This window comes from Pelobates fuscus, chromosome 2, assembly GCF_036172605.1.
Source record: "Pelobates fuscus isolate aPelFus1 chromosome 2, aPelFus1.pri, whole genome shotgun sequence".
Lineage (NCBI taxonomy): Eukaryota > Metazoa > Chordata > Amphibia > Anura > Pelobatidae > Pelobates > Pelobates fuscus.
This window is the reverse complement of record NC_086318.1, coordinates 406,266,851-406,287,712: the sequence shown is the minus strand read 5'-3', so window position 1 is coordinate 406,287,712 and position 20,862 is coordinate 406,266,851. Positions and strand designations below refer to the sequence as shown.

The following is a 20,862-nucleotide window of genomic DNA, read 5'->3' as shown; positions in this document are numbered from 1 at the left end:
TATGCGAGGGTGAGGGAATGAGTGTGACAGGGTTAGGTGGGGTTAGTTTGACAGGGCTGAGGGTGAGTGTGACCGATTTAGGGGGTGAGTGGGACATGGTGAGGGAGTGAGAATGGCAGGATCAGGGGTGGTGAGTGTGACAGTTTTGATTGGTGAGTGTTACAGGGTTAGTATGTCAGGATCTGATGGGGTTAGGGAGTTACAGTATGTAGGGAGTCTCTTCACACTGTAATCTCCTTCGTACCTCCTGGGTAGGAATGCATTTGCTGGTGGATTCCCTGGTAATCTGGTGGGCTCCCGGTTCAGAAGCAAACCTTCCAGTCCAGCTCTCTGTAAGGAAGTCAGAGCACAGGCTGAGAATCCTGCCTTCTGCGCTGACTTAATAGTGCCGGAACTGCGAGAAACCACAGACCACCAGGGAGTCATTTTTAAATGGCCGAGCAAGGAGATCCTTTGATCTCCTTACAAGTTCGAGGGGACCCAATCAGAGTCGGAGCTCCAGGTTCAGGCAAGGTCTGACCGGACTGCCTTGGTCGCCTAATGGGTCATCCTGATACCTAACGGGTCATCCTGATAATCTGATAAGCATCTGCTGTCAGCTATAGCAAGCTAAAAAGTAATAGTATCTGTTGCAGTCTTTGCCACCCGCATTTTTCCCTGTTTCACAACATTTAATGCAGACAAGAATTCAAAGTAATTCAAAGTGAATTTTAAAATAGCGGAACTGTAGAGAAACATTATTACCTATTCTGGCCTTAAATTGGAAATTCACTTTGAATTCTCACTTTGGTAGATAAACTTGTTAGTTTCAAAATGAAAATTAAGTAAATTTGTAAAGGCAGTAGTTAGCGGCAGCGCAGCCAGAGGGGTTGATACCTGCCTGTAAAAAGGAGGACAGGCAGAGGTGTCGATACCTGAATGGAAGTAAGAAGAACAGCTTGAGGGGTCTATACATGATTAAAAGAAATTGGACAGGCTGTGGGTCCATACCTTGCTGGAAAGAGAAGGCATTGGTAGAAAGGCCACTGTGACTAGCCTAGCTGATGGAAATATAGCCTTGGGCTTGACCCCAGTCATAACGATGATCCCTCTCTGGGATGGCAGACCCACACATCTGGTGGCACGTCCTGGGAATTGGTAGGCCCAGGACAAGATGTGCCATCACAACATGCATGAACTAAAGTATATGGCCACCTGCTTATCTAACCTCTCCAAAATGAGCTACAGCTATTCTGGGAAGATTTTTCATCAGATTATTTGGAAAATTGGGCAGACTAGATGGGCCGAATGGTTCTTATCTGCCGTCACATTCTATGTTTCTATGTTTCACATGTTGGAACATTGTTGCAGGAATTTGCTTCAATTAATCTGTTGGAGCATTAGTGAGATCGGGCGCCATTGTTACACAATTAGACTTGTCTCATTGTTGGCTTCATCCCAAAATGGGTTGAGAGATCAGGACTTTTTTTTTTGTTCCACATCAGATACTATTTTCAATTATACTTTTGGAATAAACATCTGATGCACTAGGTACTGATTTACATTTCCAAATTTTTATAAGAAGGTATAGAAAATGCACTTACTAGTTGTATATATTTTGATAATGTATCACAAGCATTTTAATGTTATCCATACACCCACAATGCAACAGGCAGTGCATTACCAGTGTGCAAGCACATTTACCTAGTAATTACAGAACAGAATGTCCCAAAACATTGATTAGCTATTTAGGAAACCCACTGTATAAAACTAACTGAATACATTAACTAATATCCACTTTACTTTTTAGGATATATGCAATTTAATGCTCATAAAATTAGGACAAACATAGAATATTTGCCATTTTATGGTTTTTACACTTTAAATTATCTCTTTGGGGAAAGTGAAGAAAGCAGTCTTCCGATGTACACTTCCCCACTTAGGAAGTGGTGTACTGTGACATGATCTATTTCTGAATTCACAAGACCAGAGTTGGCATGAAAACACAGCACCTAATTGTTTCTTCTAAACTGATTGGAGATAAATCTCTATGCTTATGCTAATTCTTAGCAACAAACAGAACAAATACATTTCCTCATCAGTTAACCATGTAAAAACCAGTGTGCAATTACCACTGTGTAATGTATTCTATTAGATCTTTGTGTTTCAGAGTAATTTACTAACTTGCTACAAATATCATAGTAAAATTAGCCCAATAAGCTCAATTCATATTAAAGTACATTGTTTGTGATTTTGTGTCTGTGTATTATGTATCCCAGAGAGCTGTTTTATGTATATGACACGTTGCTAGCCATCATGCATGTGTAGTTACTCTGGTACCATTTAGAATGTCTTGTTTTAGCTGTTAGTAACTGAATGAGTAAGGGAGAGAATAAGTTAAATGGAAGGAAATGGCAGAATATATTTTTTTTTAATCTGAATCTTTTGGTTACATTTTGACGTTTATTAAAGGCAAACTCTGTACCCCTTTCTGAAATACTTTATATGTAAATAATTTGTCCTCTTTTTTCATTTTACAAAAAGTGCACATTTTAACCCCTTAAGGACCAAACTTCTGGAATAAAAGGGAATCATGACATGTCACACATGTCGTGTGTCCTTAAGGGGTTAATAGAAATTGGCACTTTTATAAACGAGCATGGTTACACCACCTTGGCTGTCAATTAACAATTCCTGTTACTTCCTGGTTCGGTTAACTCGTTGGAGATAAACTCAAGAGCCAGCAACTGCCCAGAGCAAAGACTTCTCATTGAGCAGCATTGGGAAGTTTGTGATTGGACAGTCACAGAAAGTCTGGGCGGGGTTAGAATGGGAGGGCTTGCAAAAAGTCTGGGTGTAATTAGAAGGTGAGGGTTGGCCAAGGCTTCAGGCAAGAGATCTGAAACTTTTACAAGCTTGTTTTAATACCCCCCCCCCCCCCCAATAAGGAAATGCATAAATAAATGCATGCATGCTTCCATTGGTGGTATATCTACCAAAGAGTGAATTTTACTTTCATTTTTTTATTTGGGCAGTGGGGTGTTCCTTTAATGAGTTTGAAATTGATATTCAGTGAAGTAAATGTGTTTATTTATCTATTAATATGGAAGAATGAATGGATATCCTGCCCATGGGTGCTACCGTTTAACAATAGTGTCTACAACAATCTGAACAAAATGTTACAGTAGAAAGCCCAACAGCTGAGTAAAGAGTTGCCTCATGTTGAGTGGCATCGAACTGCTTGATGTGCATGTGTATACCTGTGTGTGGGAGCTTATGTGTGTGTGGTCATGTCAAAAGCCACAGATCTAGAACAATCCAGAGTACATAACATTATTACACATGTGATTGTACAGTGACATTTGAGCTTTGGAATGGTATAACACCTGTTGGAGAAGAATGTAGGGTAACTACATGAAAGTAATTGTTTCAATATTCAAACCCCACATACACACAGTTCATGCGTAATGAGCTTCAAATTTGGGAATCGGTCAAGTGAGAATGCCCCAGGCTTGACTTATGTGAAAACAGATATCCATACATTCTTGGGGCCTCTGGCTAAATTCATAAGAATATGTATCCTGCTTACGCTGCTTATGTCCAAAATTTAGGAATACACCCTATGGTGCTGCCATGGAAATGTTATCCGTAAGATTGGTAGACATTTACAGCTACGAATCCTATTGTATCTTAAGAGGAAAGCCTGGGTTATTACATTAGGGAGTCACAGCCAAGACACTTGAAGAAAAAAAAAAGGTCTACACTAGTGACACACCAATCTTTTAACCACTTAACAAACTTCTGGAATAAAAGGGAATCATGACATGTCACACATGTCATGTGTCCTTAAGGGGTTAAAGATCTCCAGCATGCTGATGGGTTTATTTATATCCTCATTGGAAGAATAATAGTCAACTTGAAGATTCTGAACTAGTAACTTTGAGAATTGGCACGAGAAGCTCGCTTCTATGTGGTCTAAACATGGGGTGCATCAACCAAACAACCTTTGGCATTTCTGTCATGTTGGTTGCCAGATTGACCACTTTTCATTTGCTGCTCATCAGTTAGAAGATAAATATGTCCGTGAAAATATGAAGATTCTGGCATCTCAAGTGTCACAGGGTTTAAATCTAGAAGTGTTCAGTGGTTGTGGTTCCCAAGTATGCAGATGTTTCAATCTGAGCCTAGTATCAAACACAAATTCACGTTCATTCCCATTTTTGTTTTTACAGACATACACATATGGCCAATGACTATTGTTTAGCAAAGAGTACTCAGAACAAAGAGAAGGATCAGTATATTTTAATAATGTATCAGTGTCAAAGTACATTTTCTTAGCAATCACTTTCCATACAGCGATTATATCATCAATAAGAATCCAGCCACATAGTTTTGTTTATGAAATCGTTTATGCTGAAAAGGCTCGGTTAATATCAGTCCTCGGATATTTTGAATAGCTTAGTAAACTGCTTGAATATAATGCTGGAAAAACTACACAGACAGTAAAACAGGATTCAAGTGTGATTAACCCTTCAAGTGCTTTAGCCACGAGCCCCCCTCCCAATAGCTATGGATACTAAACACAAGCTACTTGGTTAATGCTTTGGATATAAAACAATTCAAAAGCTAAAAATCAAAACAGAACAACGACGTTGGTAAGAAACATTTATGACAAAAAGTTAGAAACGCCAGAGGGGTGCCCAATGCTCATTTGCACGTATGTTGCTCATGCCTGGCAATGAAGGTGTTAATACTAATCATTTTTAAAATTTTTAGTGCATTTGAAATCTTATTAACTTGACAAAACATGAAAAATTAGGGAAAGCTATCAATTTTGGATAAACGGTAGTTAACCACACAGTGACATTCAGGAATATTTACCAAGCTAAGGTGTAGATTGTTGGAACTCCACAGTGAATTGAGAGTAAATTTCAAATTTAAGGCCAAATAGCTGAAATAGAAGAATTCTCCATGTCATCAATGCTTGCAGTGCAGCTAATTTGGCCTAGACTTTTACATTTCCCTTTGATTCCACTTTGTGTGATTGAAAAATCACACTTTTAGTAAATAACCCTGTTAGTGGAACGTTTAATGTAGGGCTCCTGCTAACTCCTATAACATTTCAAAAGATAAAAGTCCAACTTTTGCAGGGGGTTACAAAAGTCAAGAAACTAAAGGATTTTGATTTCTATGAGCTGAAATCTGGAACCCCACTCAAAAACAGACATTAATCTTCTCACATGCTAATAGCGATGATAATGTATTGCTAGACTTTGGACTTTTTTTTGCTTACAATTGCAGAAGTTATTATAAGCACTACAAAAAAAATTATAAAAGAACCATTAAATAGGTAGTCACTCTACCTGCCAAAAATGAAACGTCATTTTTCCTCACGTGAAATTTTGCTTTGCAATTCTGTAAACATGATCACATTTTAAGAGGTCATTCCCTAACTTTGAATGAAATGTACTCCATCCAGTTAATAGACATAACGGTTACTCCAATAGATACACTGTACACTGCAAGGAACACAAAGAGTATATGAAGTCAAATCTGACGTATTAACTGTCCATACCTATGTCCTTGAAAGTTCTCCAAAAAAAACAAGAAAATGTCCTGAATAGCAAAATTGAGGCAATTGACATATACACAGTAGGCATATTCTCGCTTTCTGACCTATTGGTGTGAAAAAAACAGTGCTATACATTGGGTTTATAGGCACTAAACCAGGGCTAGGCAACTTTCGGCACTCCAGATGTTGTGGACTACATCGCCCATAATGCTTTGCCAGCATTATGGCTGTAAGAGTATTATGTAAGAAGTTGTCCGCAATATCTGAAGTGCCAAAGATGGCCAACCCCTGCAGTAAGCCATGGGTTCCTAATGATGGTCTTTGTCTTGAGCCGTGTAGTACTCAAACAATATTTCTAAAATACTTAATGAAGCACTAGCATTGGGGACCATTGTTAATGTTGTTTTTATTTTTTTTTTATGATGGTGATGATGGCATACTGTACAAAAGACATTGGCTGCACGATATGTTTCTTATAATTTCACTCAGTTAGGCTAGATATGAATGTCTGCTTATGTTTGATTGGTGTCTCAATATATCCTATTTTCTGATGTATGGAAACGATATTTAAGGATAATTTTTTTTTCACCAAACTGGGGACTGTGAAAAATTGACAAAGGAACTGCAAATGGTAGATCACAGAAATCTTATTTGAAAACTCTTTAGCTCTCAGTTCAGCTATCTGTGATTACAATTTGCAGGTAAATTCTTCAAAGTTACCAGTTTAGTGAATATCTCTGTACATGTTAAAGAAAAAGGCACCGGAAACTGAAACCAGAAATCAAAGGATGAGGTTATGCAACAAACATGACCATGGAGTTTCATTGCCGGTCAATGAACATACTACATACTGGTACAAAAAATGTTTTCTAAAAGTATCTCTACATGGGCCTAACATAAAGCTTAGAAAACATTGCATGGAATTCTGGGAGACACGGTCTGCAACTATACTACTCTTTAGGGAAACTATCACAGCACTGTCCAACTATTCTAGACATAGCCTTATATTAAATTTTTTATTTATATATATATTTTAAGTGCAAATTTGCTTTTTTTTAGTTTTTTCCTTCTTTTTCTTCGACACTTTTTAACTGAGATTGTCTCCATAAATTTCTTAGAGCATTGTTACTAAAATAGAGGTGATTCTGGTAAAGTTGTATACATATTTACATTAATTTGCTGGTTCATTTTACTGTACCAAATAATCAGGGTTTCCATACACTAAAAAAGATGACAATCGACAATCTAGACTAAACCAGCAGGTGTTTTTTTGTGTTTGTGTTTTATTTTTTAAATAAATCTCCAGTTTGAGCAACTTATAGAAACATAGAATGTGACGGCAGATAAGAACCATTCGGCCCATCCAGTCTGCCCAATTTTCTAAATACTTTCATTAGTCCCTGGCCTTATCTTATAGTTAGGATAGCCTTATGCCTATCCCACGCATGCTTAAACTCCTTTACTGTGTTAACCTCTACCACTTCAGCTGGAAGGCTATTCCATGCATCCACTACCCTCTCAGTAAAGTAATACTTTCTGATATTAGTTTTAACCTTTGCCCCTCTAATGTAAGACTATGTCCTCTTGTTGTGGTAGTTTTTCTTCTTTTAAATATAGTCTCCTCCTTTACTGTGTTGATTCCCTTTATGTATTTAAATGTTTCTATCATATCCCCCCTGTCTCGTCTTTCCTCCAAGCTATACATGTTAAGATCCTGAACTTGGAAATAGTAATAAAATCAAAGTATTTCAGAAGTTGGGGTTTCACTAGTTTTCGGTTCTAGTTGTGGGTACTATTACCTTGAGTCTAGAATGGATTAACTTAAAGGGACACTCCACACTGAACATGGTCAATTTTGTTAACCCATGACATAGATAATGCATTAAAAATGTAGGCAAAAAAATATGAAATGCAAAATAAAATAAATATCTGCATTTGCCGCAAAACCTCAGTCAATGAGCTTTTGTTAGAAAAGGACAATGCTCATTAAACTTTCCATAGCACCGAGTTTATACCATAAGTAATGTTTTACAAGCACAGCAAGAGTTTCGGGGAATTTTAGTCTATCAGATTTCTGCTGTAAAAAGTAAACATGTACAACGTTAAACTGGGTTTATCCCACCCAACATAACGGATTTTAATCTAACCTTCACATGTTACATCACATGCGCGAGTTTCTGGAATGTGCCTTTAAACATATTTTTATATGAATGGAATTCTAACCATTTATCTATCATACCTGCTTAGCATAAATGTGGTTACAACCTAGCCATTATTTCCTCTGATACAAATTCCCCATGTCATTGTGTTTTTAATTCTTAGATATTTGGCTTTTCTTGAGATCATTTCCACTTTTCATTTTTAACTGCATTATGCAACCAAACCTATAAATATATTTTTTTCACTGCATTTAAATAAATTCCCCTAGTAGATTTTGACAACTATGGCCTTCCAGACAAAATAAATACCTATTATCCGAAATCTGCCAAGGATAATGGGAGTTGCAAAAACAGAATGAGGATACAGTTGCAATTGAGCAAGTTATCTCCTCAGTCTGGATCAGCACCAGAGCTGCTCTCACATGCATGGTAGATTTTAAGGAAATAATCTTTTCTAAAATAAATGAGCCTGGTAAGTGTATATGCCATAACACTATACAATAAAAATGTACATTAACCTATTTTAACAGCTATAAAACTCAAAAATATTAGGGTACACTGCATTAGGTATGTTTACCAAATTGCCATGCTTCTGAAGGATGCTTATGAATTTTAAATTCTGTTTGGCAGAACTCCTGATGTGAAATCAATTAACGAACCACATGAGTTCCTTTTGGAGCACAGCCTTGATTAATTAGTTGGTTAATTGATTTCCCACTGGGAGTACAAGAATTGTACACAGTACCTGGTGGATCTTATCTGACAACACCTACGTGAGACTCCTGTGTCTCCCCATTTCTGTACTATTTATCATAAGATTCCTAATATTATCTAATTAGCATAAGGTTTCACCAAGCTATCTCGCAATAGATTTAAAGTCTGCACAGACTGTTTTCAAATGGAAGAGGCTCTTTAACCATAGGTGTGAAGTCCTGGTTTCTTATGCCTACTTTTAAAGGTTTAGTATACTACTTCGTTATCACCCCCTGTACATTAAATTAATATATCTTAAAATGGGAAATAATTGGGATGGCTGATAAGTATTCCCAGTTGTACTTTATCAAGGAGTCCCTTGCAATTTTGATACAGCTTCTATACTTAAACCTTGTGTGAGCTTATGTTAACGATTGCAAGCCTTATGTAACATTTCCAGGGCTTTCTCACCCACAAAGAGCTAATTACCGTCCCCTTAGGTTGGCGTGTTTGCCTAGCATAGATGGCTAGCTAATATGGGATGCGGACAAAATAAAACATACAAGTTTATTAAGACTCAAGGAACCAAGCTATTGCAATGCCCAGCAAAAACCCTGAGAAAAATGATTAAAAAACTTCAATCTCAAGCAACAATAGGTGACCTTCGGCATACCAACCAGTTGAGGATGGTCAAAGAGGGATAATCTTCATGGGAACTGAACTATTAATCAGTACGCAACAACAGGCCCTCAAAATCTGCCCACCTGTAACCATAAGGTAGTGGCAGCATGGCTTCAACACATTGGTTTGGATGAACCCATCTTGATTGGGTCCTTAAAAAAATGTTTTATAACCTACTTAAAGGCCAGGGCACAAAATACAACTGGCCACATTTCACCAAACTTTATATAAAAAAATATTTAATATGCTTTTAATAAAACATTGTAGTCACAATTACAAACTATTTGCACTTGAAGAGTTATCAACATATAAAAGATATAAACATAGACCCTCAATCAAATGCATACAGAAAAAAAAATATCAGTTCCTAAAGTTAATGGTATACGATTCTTTACACTGAATCGGTTACCCATACTGCATTGCAAAAGTAAGAATTGCCCTTATAACTGATTAGAAGTGTTAGTAGTGTCTGTTTTGATAGATTTTAAATGTGTGTAATGTTAAACAGAACAACTATTATCAGTTTTACAAAAATAAGAGATTATGTGAACAAGAATTTATGTTTCTGACATAAAAAAACAAGTACCAATAAAAGATGTATGTAAGGCATATATGGTCAAAAGGCTCAACGTGTTAAATGTTAATACAACAATTTTGAATAATGTAAATGCCAGGGTCATCTCTGTGCAACATTGAATCTTACCCTTAACCCTTTAGCTTAGTTAAAAAATATATATATTTATATAAAGTAGTTTTTATTTTCAGATATAATAAAATCACTGGTATTTAACTCCTCAATTTTTGACAGTAAAATACAAAAATATTCAGCGGAAAGGTTCATAAACTGCTGAATGTATGTAAGATGCTAAATTGGCTACAATTTAATTTTCATTTATTTCAAAACCTTTTTTTTTTATGGGAAAATTGTGTGTATTTATTTTCTCTTTGGACCATTCAAGTGATGAATGAAATTTTAATTCCTTGGTGTCAGATAAGCAGATAATGTATTGTCTTTCTAACACCTTTGGCTTTCAACGACTTAAAATGTAATGCAGGTATGATGACCCTTCAATAACAAAGCGCTTAAAAAAATTCCAACATGACCACATGATAATTTACACATTTGCATTAAGATCTTTAATATATGCAGTGCCCGTATGTACCTTTGAGATCTCATAGCCCCTTTTTAGGAAAGAGATCCTCTGCAAATTACATTTCCTGCTTTTTTAAAGTTTATTGCAACAATTTTTAGATCTGAAAATCCGACATGCTTCTACATCATATTAGAGGCTACCATTAAATCAGGGGTGCTAAAAACACACACAGTTGTCAGGATAAGACACTAATAGGACCTTGCAAGCAGGACAGCATTTAGCTAAGAACTCGTTCCCAAAATCGGGAAAATGACATTTCAATCTCGACACATTTGTTTTATGAGAGATGGGTCTACAAATTTATATTTATGGAAGTCTGATCTGTGTCATTTAAGTCCCTGTATTATTTCAAATGCCTGGGTGGAATTAAAATGGTTTTCCACCACTAATTTGTTTACACTTAAATGATTGAATTTACAGTCTGACTCAAAGATTGGAACATAATAGGCACTGCATTTTAAAATGGGCAACTAGGCATTTGTTTTTTTGTGTCAGTAAAATCACCCATCTTGGGTATAAAACTGCACGATTAACAGAAATACATGCACCATAATTCACCTGTGGCCAATTTAAAATATATATATATATATAAATTACTTTTACAAGGGTAGTAGGGTGTGTAAAATATTTTCTATACTATACACTTTTTTTTTTTTATTAAAATGAAGAAAAAAAATACAGCAGGTAAAAACATATATGCTTTTCTTTTAATATGAAGTCATTCGAAGAAGGCCACTATTTGGTAATGTGAACAAAGTTCAGAAAAGTAAGTGAATCTTGTACAAGTGTTATCAACGATAGAAGCGGTCTACTTGGACAAAAAATGGATTTAGAAGTTGAAGACATTTGAACAGTTGTGAGTCAATAGTTATCTTTGTTGTTCCTCAGGTAGTCTGATCAAGAGCTCTGAGGAGATCACACCCTTGCAGAAGGTTTGAGTTGCCCAGAACTGGGACATTAACCTCACAGTCATATCTTGTCAGTTCAGGCAACAGGTAGGATTCAAAAGACGGGCCTATGAGACGATTTGTCAGACCTACAAACAAACGGGAAAAAAGTAAACTTTAATGACACCCAAATGCACAGCTTAAACAGAGACAACGCTTAAAGAGAAACAAAGTGTGCTTTCTCAGTATATAAATGACGTCTAAGAGAATAATTATATAAAAATAATAATTTAATTTTTTTAACCAGCAGAAAAGTGTTTTTAAAAAAAATAGTGTGCGATGTTTGATCGATCTCAAATCAATATCTATGTTTTTTTATGAGGAAAGCATAATTATCGGATGAGTGGATATTTCAGAAGTTGTCATGCATGATCCTTCAAGTTCAACAACAAAGGACAAGCCTAGTGCTGTTAACGAAGTTCTGGACAATCCAGCCTTGGTATCCACCACTCCTCCAGACTGCAAACGATTATTCAAGACTTCTGTAAACAATCCCTTTAATAGACGTGGACAAGAATGCCCGCGTACTACCTCAGCAGGTCTTTATACATCTTCTTACATGGCTGATTTCAAGGGATTCTGATTTATCAAGGGCATTCCACAAAAAACTCCTCAACTGGGTCCAATGTCTCCTTGGATGAAAGCTCTCCAGTTACTCATTCTACTATTCGAAAAAGGCACACATTAACCTCTACCATTTAGTTATCTCCATTGGTCAAGCTGACAGACAGTGACCCCTTTGGAAAACATACACTTGGCACCTTCTGAAAGTATCCAAATATACATGACATCTGCTTCCTTAATACCTTTCTCTCTGAAATGTTAATTTGGTCTTGAATTAGTTTGATTATTGGTCTTCGTGATTCTTAAAGCTCTTTAAGTTTTTTGGGGATCTTGCCCATGAAGTTCCTGTTCCAGTTTTGGTTTTTGAACATGCTAGTGCTAGTTTGCAGTTCCTTGGTTCCAGGTGCAGACTTTGCAAATAAAGATGATGTTACTGCGGAGACTGGACTATTTACAGACTATAACGTGTTCTGATTGGCTGTTTGGTTTGATGTCATGTTCTTTGTTTTTAAGTTTTTTTCTTTTTCATGTATATAACTGCTGCTGAAGTAAAGCAAAATACAATACTTACCTCTGTGTCTTTAATAAGTGTATGTCTCTATGTCATGAAATGGTAAAATTCTCGAATTTCATAGTGTATGACACAATTGAAAGCACTTAATGATATTGCTATCATTATATAATCTTAACCTGACAGAGTCTACCTCAATTAAGCTTATAACATGTATTTATCACAATGAACTTGCTAGCAGCTATTTAATCGTATCTTAGCAGATTGAAAGAAGGAAAACATTGTGTCCATTAGCTTCTAAGCTGCCATGGTAACTATATAGGAAAATATATAGATGTTTTGTTTTTTTTCTAAACATCTAATACTTCAGTTTTAATGGTAACCATTTTAGATACAGAATTATTCGAGGGCATAGACAAAGTTTCTTTATTTTAGACTTAGGTCAAAACTAAATGTTGCCCCAGAAATCAATAACAAGCTTACCTATCATTTTCTCTTTTTGTGGCATATTATAATCCTGGTAACTACAGCTGAAGAACGGGGCTGGAAAAGCCATTTTATGGCCATCTTGTGCAGAAGACGCGCATTGCAGTTGTGGTGGTGGTAGTGGTGGCTGCGGACGAGTCATCTGTTGGTGTAATCCTCGAAGTCTGTTGCAAATGAATTCATCTAAAACCACAAGACAATAGAGAATGAATACAGATGACTTAGAAAGGAGTTTAGCAGCTGTGATTTATGATTTTTATTAACATGTTGGATGTTAAAGGGTTACCCCAACCACCATGACCACTGCCGCTTTTTAAAGTGGTCACTGTGGTAGGAATGCGGATGTGCAGTGTTTCAGCTTTAATCTCTCTTCTGGGTTGCCTTATGTCAATAATATGCATAAATAGCTGACAGATGTAACAGATACTTCCTTGCGAGCAGTTCTTGTCACCCCTTCCCCTCTCCCACACTTAGGGAAGCCTCTCACTTCCCAATGCCTCCCTTCACATGCCCTCCTCTTTGCGGACTCAGAGTGCGTCCATCTCTCCTAACCCATTAAGCCCGCCAATCAAAGGCTTCTCTATGATTAGCCTTTCATTGTAGCTCTGCGCGGCACTGCTGATGTCAGACGGGTGTGTCGAGAGCTTCACCCTGCGCTGCATTAAGATAAGAAAAACTTGCATTTAAAACACTCTTTGAAAAAGAGCTGCCTAAGTCAGGCATTAGCACACCAGACATATTTAACCTCTGTATGTTTTGCTTTTGTAACTGTGAAAATTTCAAATTACTGTAGATTTCAACTATAAATTAATTTATATTGCAGCCAAAAGATAGGAAACGAGTAAAAGGTAAACCTATACTGTTAGCGACATATTGATATTATTATACCATTCATTAACAGATAGCTAATAGAAACCAGTTACACAAAGATGGTCTCCTGACAATGTGGGGCTCTGACACGGGCAATCTATGGCAATGGGCACTCAATGTGCCTGTCAAGGAAAAATAACTAATTGACAGAATTGGTACATGCCAAAGGGCCCAACACAATTTTAATCAGGCTCGGCAGCATGTCATGACTTGGCACAACAAAGGGAATAATTATGCAAAGGAATTCAGACTCTTGAATTTCTCGCTCAATGAAGTAATGGGCATATTTTTTATCACACGTGGTGAAATACGAGTACTAACCAGTAAGGACACTTGTGCTGAGAGACTTTTTTTCCGCAACCAGCGGGCAGTTTTCCGGCTCCAAAGATTTCATTCTTTTAAACATTGATGGCGGTATTGTGTGATTCGGTATCTCCTCCTATAACAAAATGTTTGCAGAGTTACAATACAATCAGCATTCTCTTCGAGTTAACCATGCAGTTCTAGGCCACGGTGGCCGCGTAATAATATTATAACGACCTCTGATACATCGTTTCCCACTGTAGTTTTCTCATGCTGGTGGGGACATTGATTAAACCATAACATTGTCAGCTGTAAAGTTATTGTCACCAAGATTAAAGACAAGAGAACATTCAAGATGCTCGGTAGGTAGCCAAGTAGGTAAATAGGCAATACATGAGTATACTTATTAGAGTGATGGAGTATTCAAAATGGATAGTAAAATGAAGCTTTGGCAAGTGCTGAAATTCCCCATGTTACCCTGGCATTCTGTGTGTTTAATATATTCTTTATATTGGTGGGATGCTTAAATACTCCTAATGTGACACAATGACCCATTGACAAGATATGATTGGAAATTAACATGCGTGTAAGACGGATACTTGATTATATTTTGTTTCCAACATATTTACGCACTACTGTTATGTAGCTGAACAGAACCCCGCCCCGGGCAATATTGAAGATGAACAGCAAAAAAAAACAAAGTAAATCATTTTGCTGTATAATGGTAACAATGTACATTATCACAACACTAATCCATAACATACAGAGTTATTTACTAAAGAGGGAACTCAAAGGGATTCTAAAATGTAAGGCCAGAGTAGACGACCTGAAAGCACAGCTGACTTAAGACCTTTTTTTTCCCATTGCGTCTGTTCTGACCTTAAATCAGAAAATTAACTTTGAATTCTCCTTTTAGTGAATAACCTTGTTAGAGTTGTGGCAATAAAGTCAGTAAACACAGCCCTTTGCCCCTTCCTTACCATGCTGAGATGTGAAAATTGTTGTCCTCCATATTCATCCTGCCGTTTCCTCTTCATATTGTTACAGAACAGAATGTCTGCCGCTGGATTTACGTCTTTACTGCACTGGACAAAGCTCTCCAGAGACCTGACAACAAGATTTCACATAGTTCAGGATTACTATTACACACTTGGTGTTTCATCTTTCTAAGGGTCTATTTACTGAAATAAACTGTAATAACAGGCCGGCAGAAAATGTGAGCATCTGAAAATCTGCTATAAAACAGACAGGGATTCATGGCTAATTAGAAATAGATCATATTTACTATTCAGTTCTACATGATGCCCATGGACCCAGTGCTACTATTGCGAGAATGTTTTTTTTTTAGGTTTGTTTTTTTTTAAATCCAGGGAAGCAACTTTTGCCATATGCTTAATCTATTTGTTAGAATAAAATAAACATGTAACACACACGCACACGCACGCACGCGATGTATACAGTGTTGCGTGCATTTGTGTACATGAACAAAGATAAGTGTGTTTGTCTATTGACAGATTGGCACAACGTTGAAGATTAGATAATGGGTTTTTAAAAGGCAATCCATAGTCTCTGCATTAAATTTAAGATGATTATTCATAACTGGGAATTAGCTGATTATTATTATTTGCAAAGCCATTCAGCATTTCCACATATAAGAAGATGTGATTGCATCATAATAGAGCCCTTCCCATCCCTCCATGACATGCCCTTAAACTGGGAAAATGTCAGATATCTTAGTGACACGACCAACTCTTTATATCTAGTCCCGATCCAGTGGTAGGACAGCCTTTTCTGTTCTGCTTAGGTGAAGATTTCTGGTCAAACAGAACTAAATAATGCCCAGGTATAGCTATAGAATATACACTTAAAAATGCTTCTCCACACTGTAAAATAAAGTTATTTGTCTATTAAATTTTATGTGACCCCGTTTACTCACCTTTGCTTATACTGTGCCATGCTGTGTAATGGCATTGGTGGCCTTGAAGGCGAGTTTGTTAACGACCCATCATACTGATCCATTAATCGCCATTTGCTCGCCATGTAGCCAACCGGTGGATCAGGAGGCCATTGGGCATTTGGTCTCCCTCCCATTGAGGACAATGGGGTACTAGCATCTGTATGGTAGCTTCCTAATTGTGGAGACTTCTTTTCACCATTAAAAAGCACTCTCGGCAGTGGGTCCTTGTTCGGATTACTGCTTTTAGCTGCCACAGGTTGACCAAAATTCTGAGAGAAAAGTTGGTTTTGTTGAGAAGGTGCACTGGGAAGGTAGAGAGCATTCACGCTACTTAAATTCTGCTGGGAGCTTTGTGCACTGTCACTTAGAGGGCATTCATCTTCACATATTGGATTCAACTGGAAATCTTCACCATCCATGGGAATGTATGGAGCAAGCGTCTCAAGGTCCAAGTCATTAAAGTCATTCTGTTGGGGGGGGGGGGGGAATCAATACAAAAAAACATTAAAAGCTAGCTGGTATAATTCAGAATTTGTTATTTTTTTATAGTGAAAAAATATATGGTGACATTTGAATTTATATATGTATATAAAGTAGCAATGTCATACTTCCTGAGAACCACTTATAATTAGGGACTGTCCCTGTCTGAGCCGTAAATCATTCATCCCCTCCTTCTTTGAAGTGGTCAATGTGGTAGGAGTCTGGATGTTTGCACAGTTTGGCTAGTTGCACCCCCACTAGGACATTATTTTTATCATAAATAAAAAAGGAAAGGAGAATCCTTTTACACAACAGCTATTGAAGTGTACAAGAGGTTATCTAAAAAGGTTAGCAGGACACCAGTCCCAGGTTTTTTTGCAATAGTTAGGTATGTAGTGCTAACTTTTATTAGGTATGTATTTATTTTTAAATACAGTGTTAATCAGGGTGGTTGATACATAATGAATGAAAATCTCATCCGTGAATGAAAATCTCATCCATTCAGTGGATTTCCACTGGTCATATGACATCCTCACAGCCATACCGACCACCTTCACAGCCATAGCCACCACCTTCACAGCCATACCCGCCACCTTCACAGCCATACCCACCACCTTCACAGCCATACCCACCACCTTCACAGCCATACCCACCACCTTCACAGCCATACCCACCACCTTCACAGCCATACCGACCACCTTCACAGCCATACCGACCACCTTCACAGTTCCAGTATCAGTGGATCAGAAGAACATTAGTCTTATACAAGTGAAACATCTTCATTTAACACTACACACGATTAGGGTTATTAACTAAAGTGAGAATTGGAAATATTCTTTCAGTCAGCTATGTTTCCAGTTTTTACTTTAAATTTCAAATTCACTTTGAATTCCTGACGATTCTCTATTTAGTAACCATGTATATATATATTTTTTTTCCCAAAATTGTGGATTATTTTTGAAACATTTAAACACTTAGCAATGTTTGAGAAAGATTGTTGCCAATTCACATTTCCCATATAGTTACAAACCTGTGTAGTGTTACATTGATTTTTGGTATCTGTATCCATTGCAAAAAGCTTCTCAATTAACTCAATCTTGAGATTTTCTTCCAAAGAAGTATAATAGTCCCCAGGGCTACTTGGCTACAATACAGAAAAATCAGGTTATATACATGCCACAATCACAAGTCTGTAGATTGAATAGCTGTAAAAAAAAAAAAAAAAAAAATGGAGGGGGGGTCAATGAATGGATCACAAGTACTGTTGACATCCTCACCAATGACCAATGTTCCCTATTAAACACCACCTCCAACTGGTCTTATGACTGGACACAAAAAGAGTGTAACTAAGAATTTATATTATACAATTTAAAATCAAGAAGTTCATTGACAGGGATTAATATTTACTAACTTTTTATTGTCAAAATGTAAGTAATAAATTAATGTAATGATCACGAATGCTGGCCAAGTTATCTACAAATCTGTGGCTGAACCACGTCCATTTGATTTGGATCAATACATTTAATTTATATCTTCTGGTCTCAGAGCCAAAATCATCAGCTACATTATACAAAAGTTGTGCTCTGAGTAAGAAGACTATCAGTACATTTCAGCATGTGGAGAGTGATATCCCACAATGCTGTGCAGTGCGAGAGAGAGCATATAAAAACTTAAAACCTAATGACCTAGATAAGTCTAAGTAAAATGAACTTTTATCTATATGTTTCTTGGCAATGTGACTGGCACAATTTACAGATGAACTAATATACACATTACATTTTATGAACTGCAAAGTGAGGTGATATTTGGATACGAGTTAAAAATGGATCCTATAACAATACACTGAGATCACGAAGTGCTTCACTGCCCGTTACTAAGACTAAGGAAACAAACTTTTATAACCACAGCTCTGCAAGCCACTTCTATTAACAAAACTCAAGAGTAAAGAAAGAACTGGCACTGGTCACTTTGGCAAATTCATAAGAACCAACACTTCACGTTTTTACTGAGCTTGATTCACTTGGATAACAAAATACTTATAGATTGTGGGGTAATCTCGTTCTTTTAGGTGTTGGTATCGGGCAAGATTCCCAGAATGTGTCAACACTAGATATTGATGGATGCTTCTTAAACATTGTTTCTGGAGACTCAACAACAGCCTCTTGGCACAGTATGAAACAGAGCACGAGAGGTAACGGACTCTACCACTCACAGTAATGGCAACATTAAATAAGACAATATTGATACAAAATAAAAAAAATATTTTTATTTTTTTTTAAACTCTTATGTAGGGGAAAATGACACACCATATCCATTCATACATCTATCTTACGCCTCGACTGAATATTTTTGGAAAAGGTTTTCAAAGAATTTAATATTTTTGGGGAAATTTTCAAAATATTTTTTTTCCAAAAAAAAAAAATAATTAAAAAAATAATAATAATAAATAAATATATATATATATACAGAAGATGATAGGAGTTGCACTCCAGCTCTCCATTTGGATATTGCCCGGTGCTCAGCTGCACAAATGCATACATTTCAAAGGAAAGCCAGCACTCAGGGACTTTTAAATGTTGAAAAAGTAGAAAAAAACTTTTATTCCAGAGATCGACGTGTCCTGATGAAAGTCCACAGTGGTGGACTGAAACGTCGATCTCTGGAATAAAAGTTTTTTTCTACTTTTTCAACATTTAAAAGTCCCTGAGTGCTGGCTTTCCTTTGAACTGTATATATATATATATATATATATATATAAATATCCATTGAAATATGTTTTGAAATATTAAATCATTAAAAGTTCATCCATAAATATTAAATTGAGGCTTTAGTTATAGATATACATACACGAGCACAACACTATGTGCGAATAATTATGCATTTTCCAATGGAAAAATCTTTTAAATTCTTTGGTGTGAAGTATCTTTATATAAATACAACATTTAACCCCTTAAGGACCAAACTTCTGGAATAAAAGGGAATCATGACATGTCACACATGTCACGTGTCCTTAAGGGGTTAAAGAAACCATTTTACGTAAACAGGGTTATTTTAGATTTAGATTATTATAGTTTTAGGTCAGCGTGAAGATTTTGAATATTCAAATAAGTTTAAAATATTAACATACATATTGTTATTAGGTATAATGTCCTCTGTAAATTAAGAAAAACGTACTATTTCCTCAGTAACTTCTAAAATAAATGACTAAAATATGCCTTTTTGTGTGTGCTTTTTTTTTGAGCATATATTTTATTTTTGATTGAAAATCACTGACACTTTAAAATAAATAAACAAATACATACTAATTGATCTCATTACCAAATACAAAGGGGAGGAAATGAGCTTTTGTTTTGTTTTAAGAAGTAAAACCATCCTTACCGTGGAGCAGCTGCTGTTGCTACTATTGCTCGGAGTACTCCTCTCTTGCAATACCTGAGGGGCTGTAAAGGACGGATGGTTTAATTTGTTATCCTGGGGAGTGTGGTTTTTAACTTCCAGAGGCCATGGTTTGCTGGTGCTGGTCTGCACAGCACTGGAATAAGTAGATGCTTCTTCAAAAGTCTGTGCACCTGCAGAAACAATTAACGCCCGGATTGCTGTTTGTAGCAAATCAAGAGTACCATACAGAGGGAAATAACGTGCAAGAAGATTGAGAATTGAATTCACTACTAAATGCACACAAAAAAAACCCAACTTTGTTTCTTTTAACAAGGGAAACTTCATGCCGTCACTATATCTTTAGAATTTGGAAAATATCCAATTAATTGCAAACTATTTTCTAAAAACTTAAAGTGACCCTGGAAAAAAAATCTGAAAATATTTTTTTTCACATTTTAATTATTAACTGGGTTTTTTTCTATGTATTTATTTTTATTTTTTTAAGATGCTTTTGAACAGCATATTCACTGACCGAAGTCCAGAGGGATTATTTCATCTCCAGGAGTGGGGGCGAGTTGCGCCAACTCCTCAGGTTCCTCCTTAAGTTTAGTGAAGAAGCAGTCACTCTTTTCAGGTACAGTATTGGTGAAGATGGAATTCATGGTTATCTGGTGTGGTTTGAACAGAGACTCTGTTTGGTCCAGGGAGAACACAATATCGTTCTTCTCAATTTCACTGTTGACAAAAGGCCAAAGACAAGGTATAGCATCACTATAGAGCACAAGTTAATGCCTTTTTTTCTCTCCAGATTCTGAGTTACGGACTAAAGTCACTTCATTTTTAAAACAAATACACAGATAACAGACAGTACACGTAGAGATGCAAGTATACATTGTCTTTGCTAAGACAGACACAAACAAACTCGTCTGGCAACGTTTTGGTCTGTCCATCTTCGAGTAAATACAAGAGAGCTTGCTTCCCTATATCCCTTTAAATATTGGGTCAATTTATTTATTTATAAAATATTTTACCAGGAAAGATACAATATTTTCTAAATAAATACATTGACCCAATATTTAAAGGGATATAGGGAAGCAAGCTCTCTTGTATTTACTCGAAGATGGACAG

General features: G+C 36.5%; 1 protein-coding gene across 1 annotated transcript in view; it reads right to left on the bottom strand.

Moving 5' to 3' along the window:
- Window positions 1-9,318: 9,318 nt before the first annotated feature.
- The window catches only part of EPAS1 (endothelial PAS domain protein 1), a 95,648-nt gene continuing 84,104 nt past the window's right edge, over window positions 9,319-20,862 (bottom strand). Inside the window, exons 9-16 of the mRNA XM_063443920.1 lie at window positions 20,267-20,469; window positions 19,735-19,925; window positions 17,387-17,500; window positions 15,856-16,343; window positions 14,900-15,026; window positions 13,938-14,055; window positions 12,744-12,929; window positions 9,319-11,274 (exon numbers count right to left, since the gene is read on the bottom strand). Coding sequence (XP_063299990.1) covers window positions 11,123-11,274; window positions 12,744-12,929; window positions 13,938-14,055; window positions 14,900-15,026; window positions 15,856-16,343; window positions 17,387-17,500; window positions 19,735-19,925; window positions 20,267-20,469 — 1,579 coding nt within the window. The 3' untranslated portion in view covers window positions 9,319-11,122. The remainder of the gene's footprint in view (window positions 11,275-12,743; window positions 12,930-13,937; window positions 14,056-14,899; window positions 15,027-15,855; window positions 16,344-17,386; window positions 17,501-19,734; window positions 19,926-20,266; window positions 20,470-20,862) is intronic.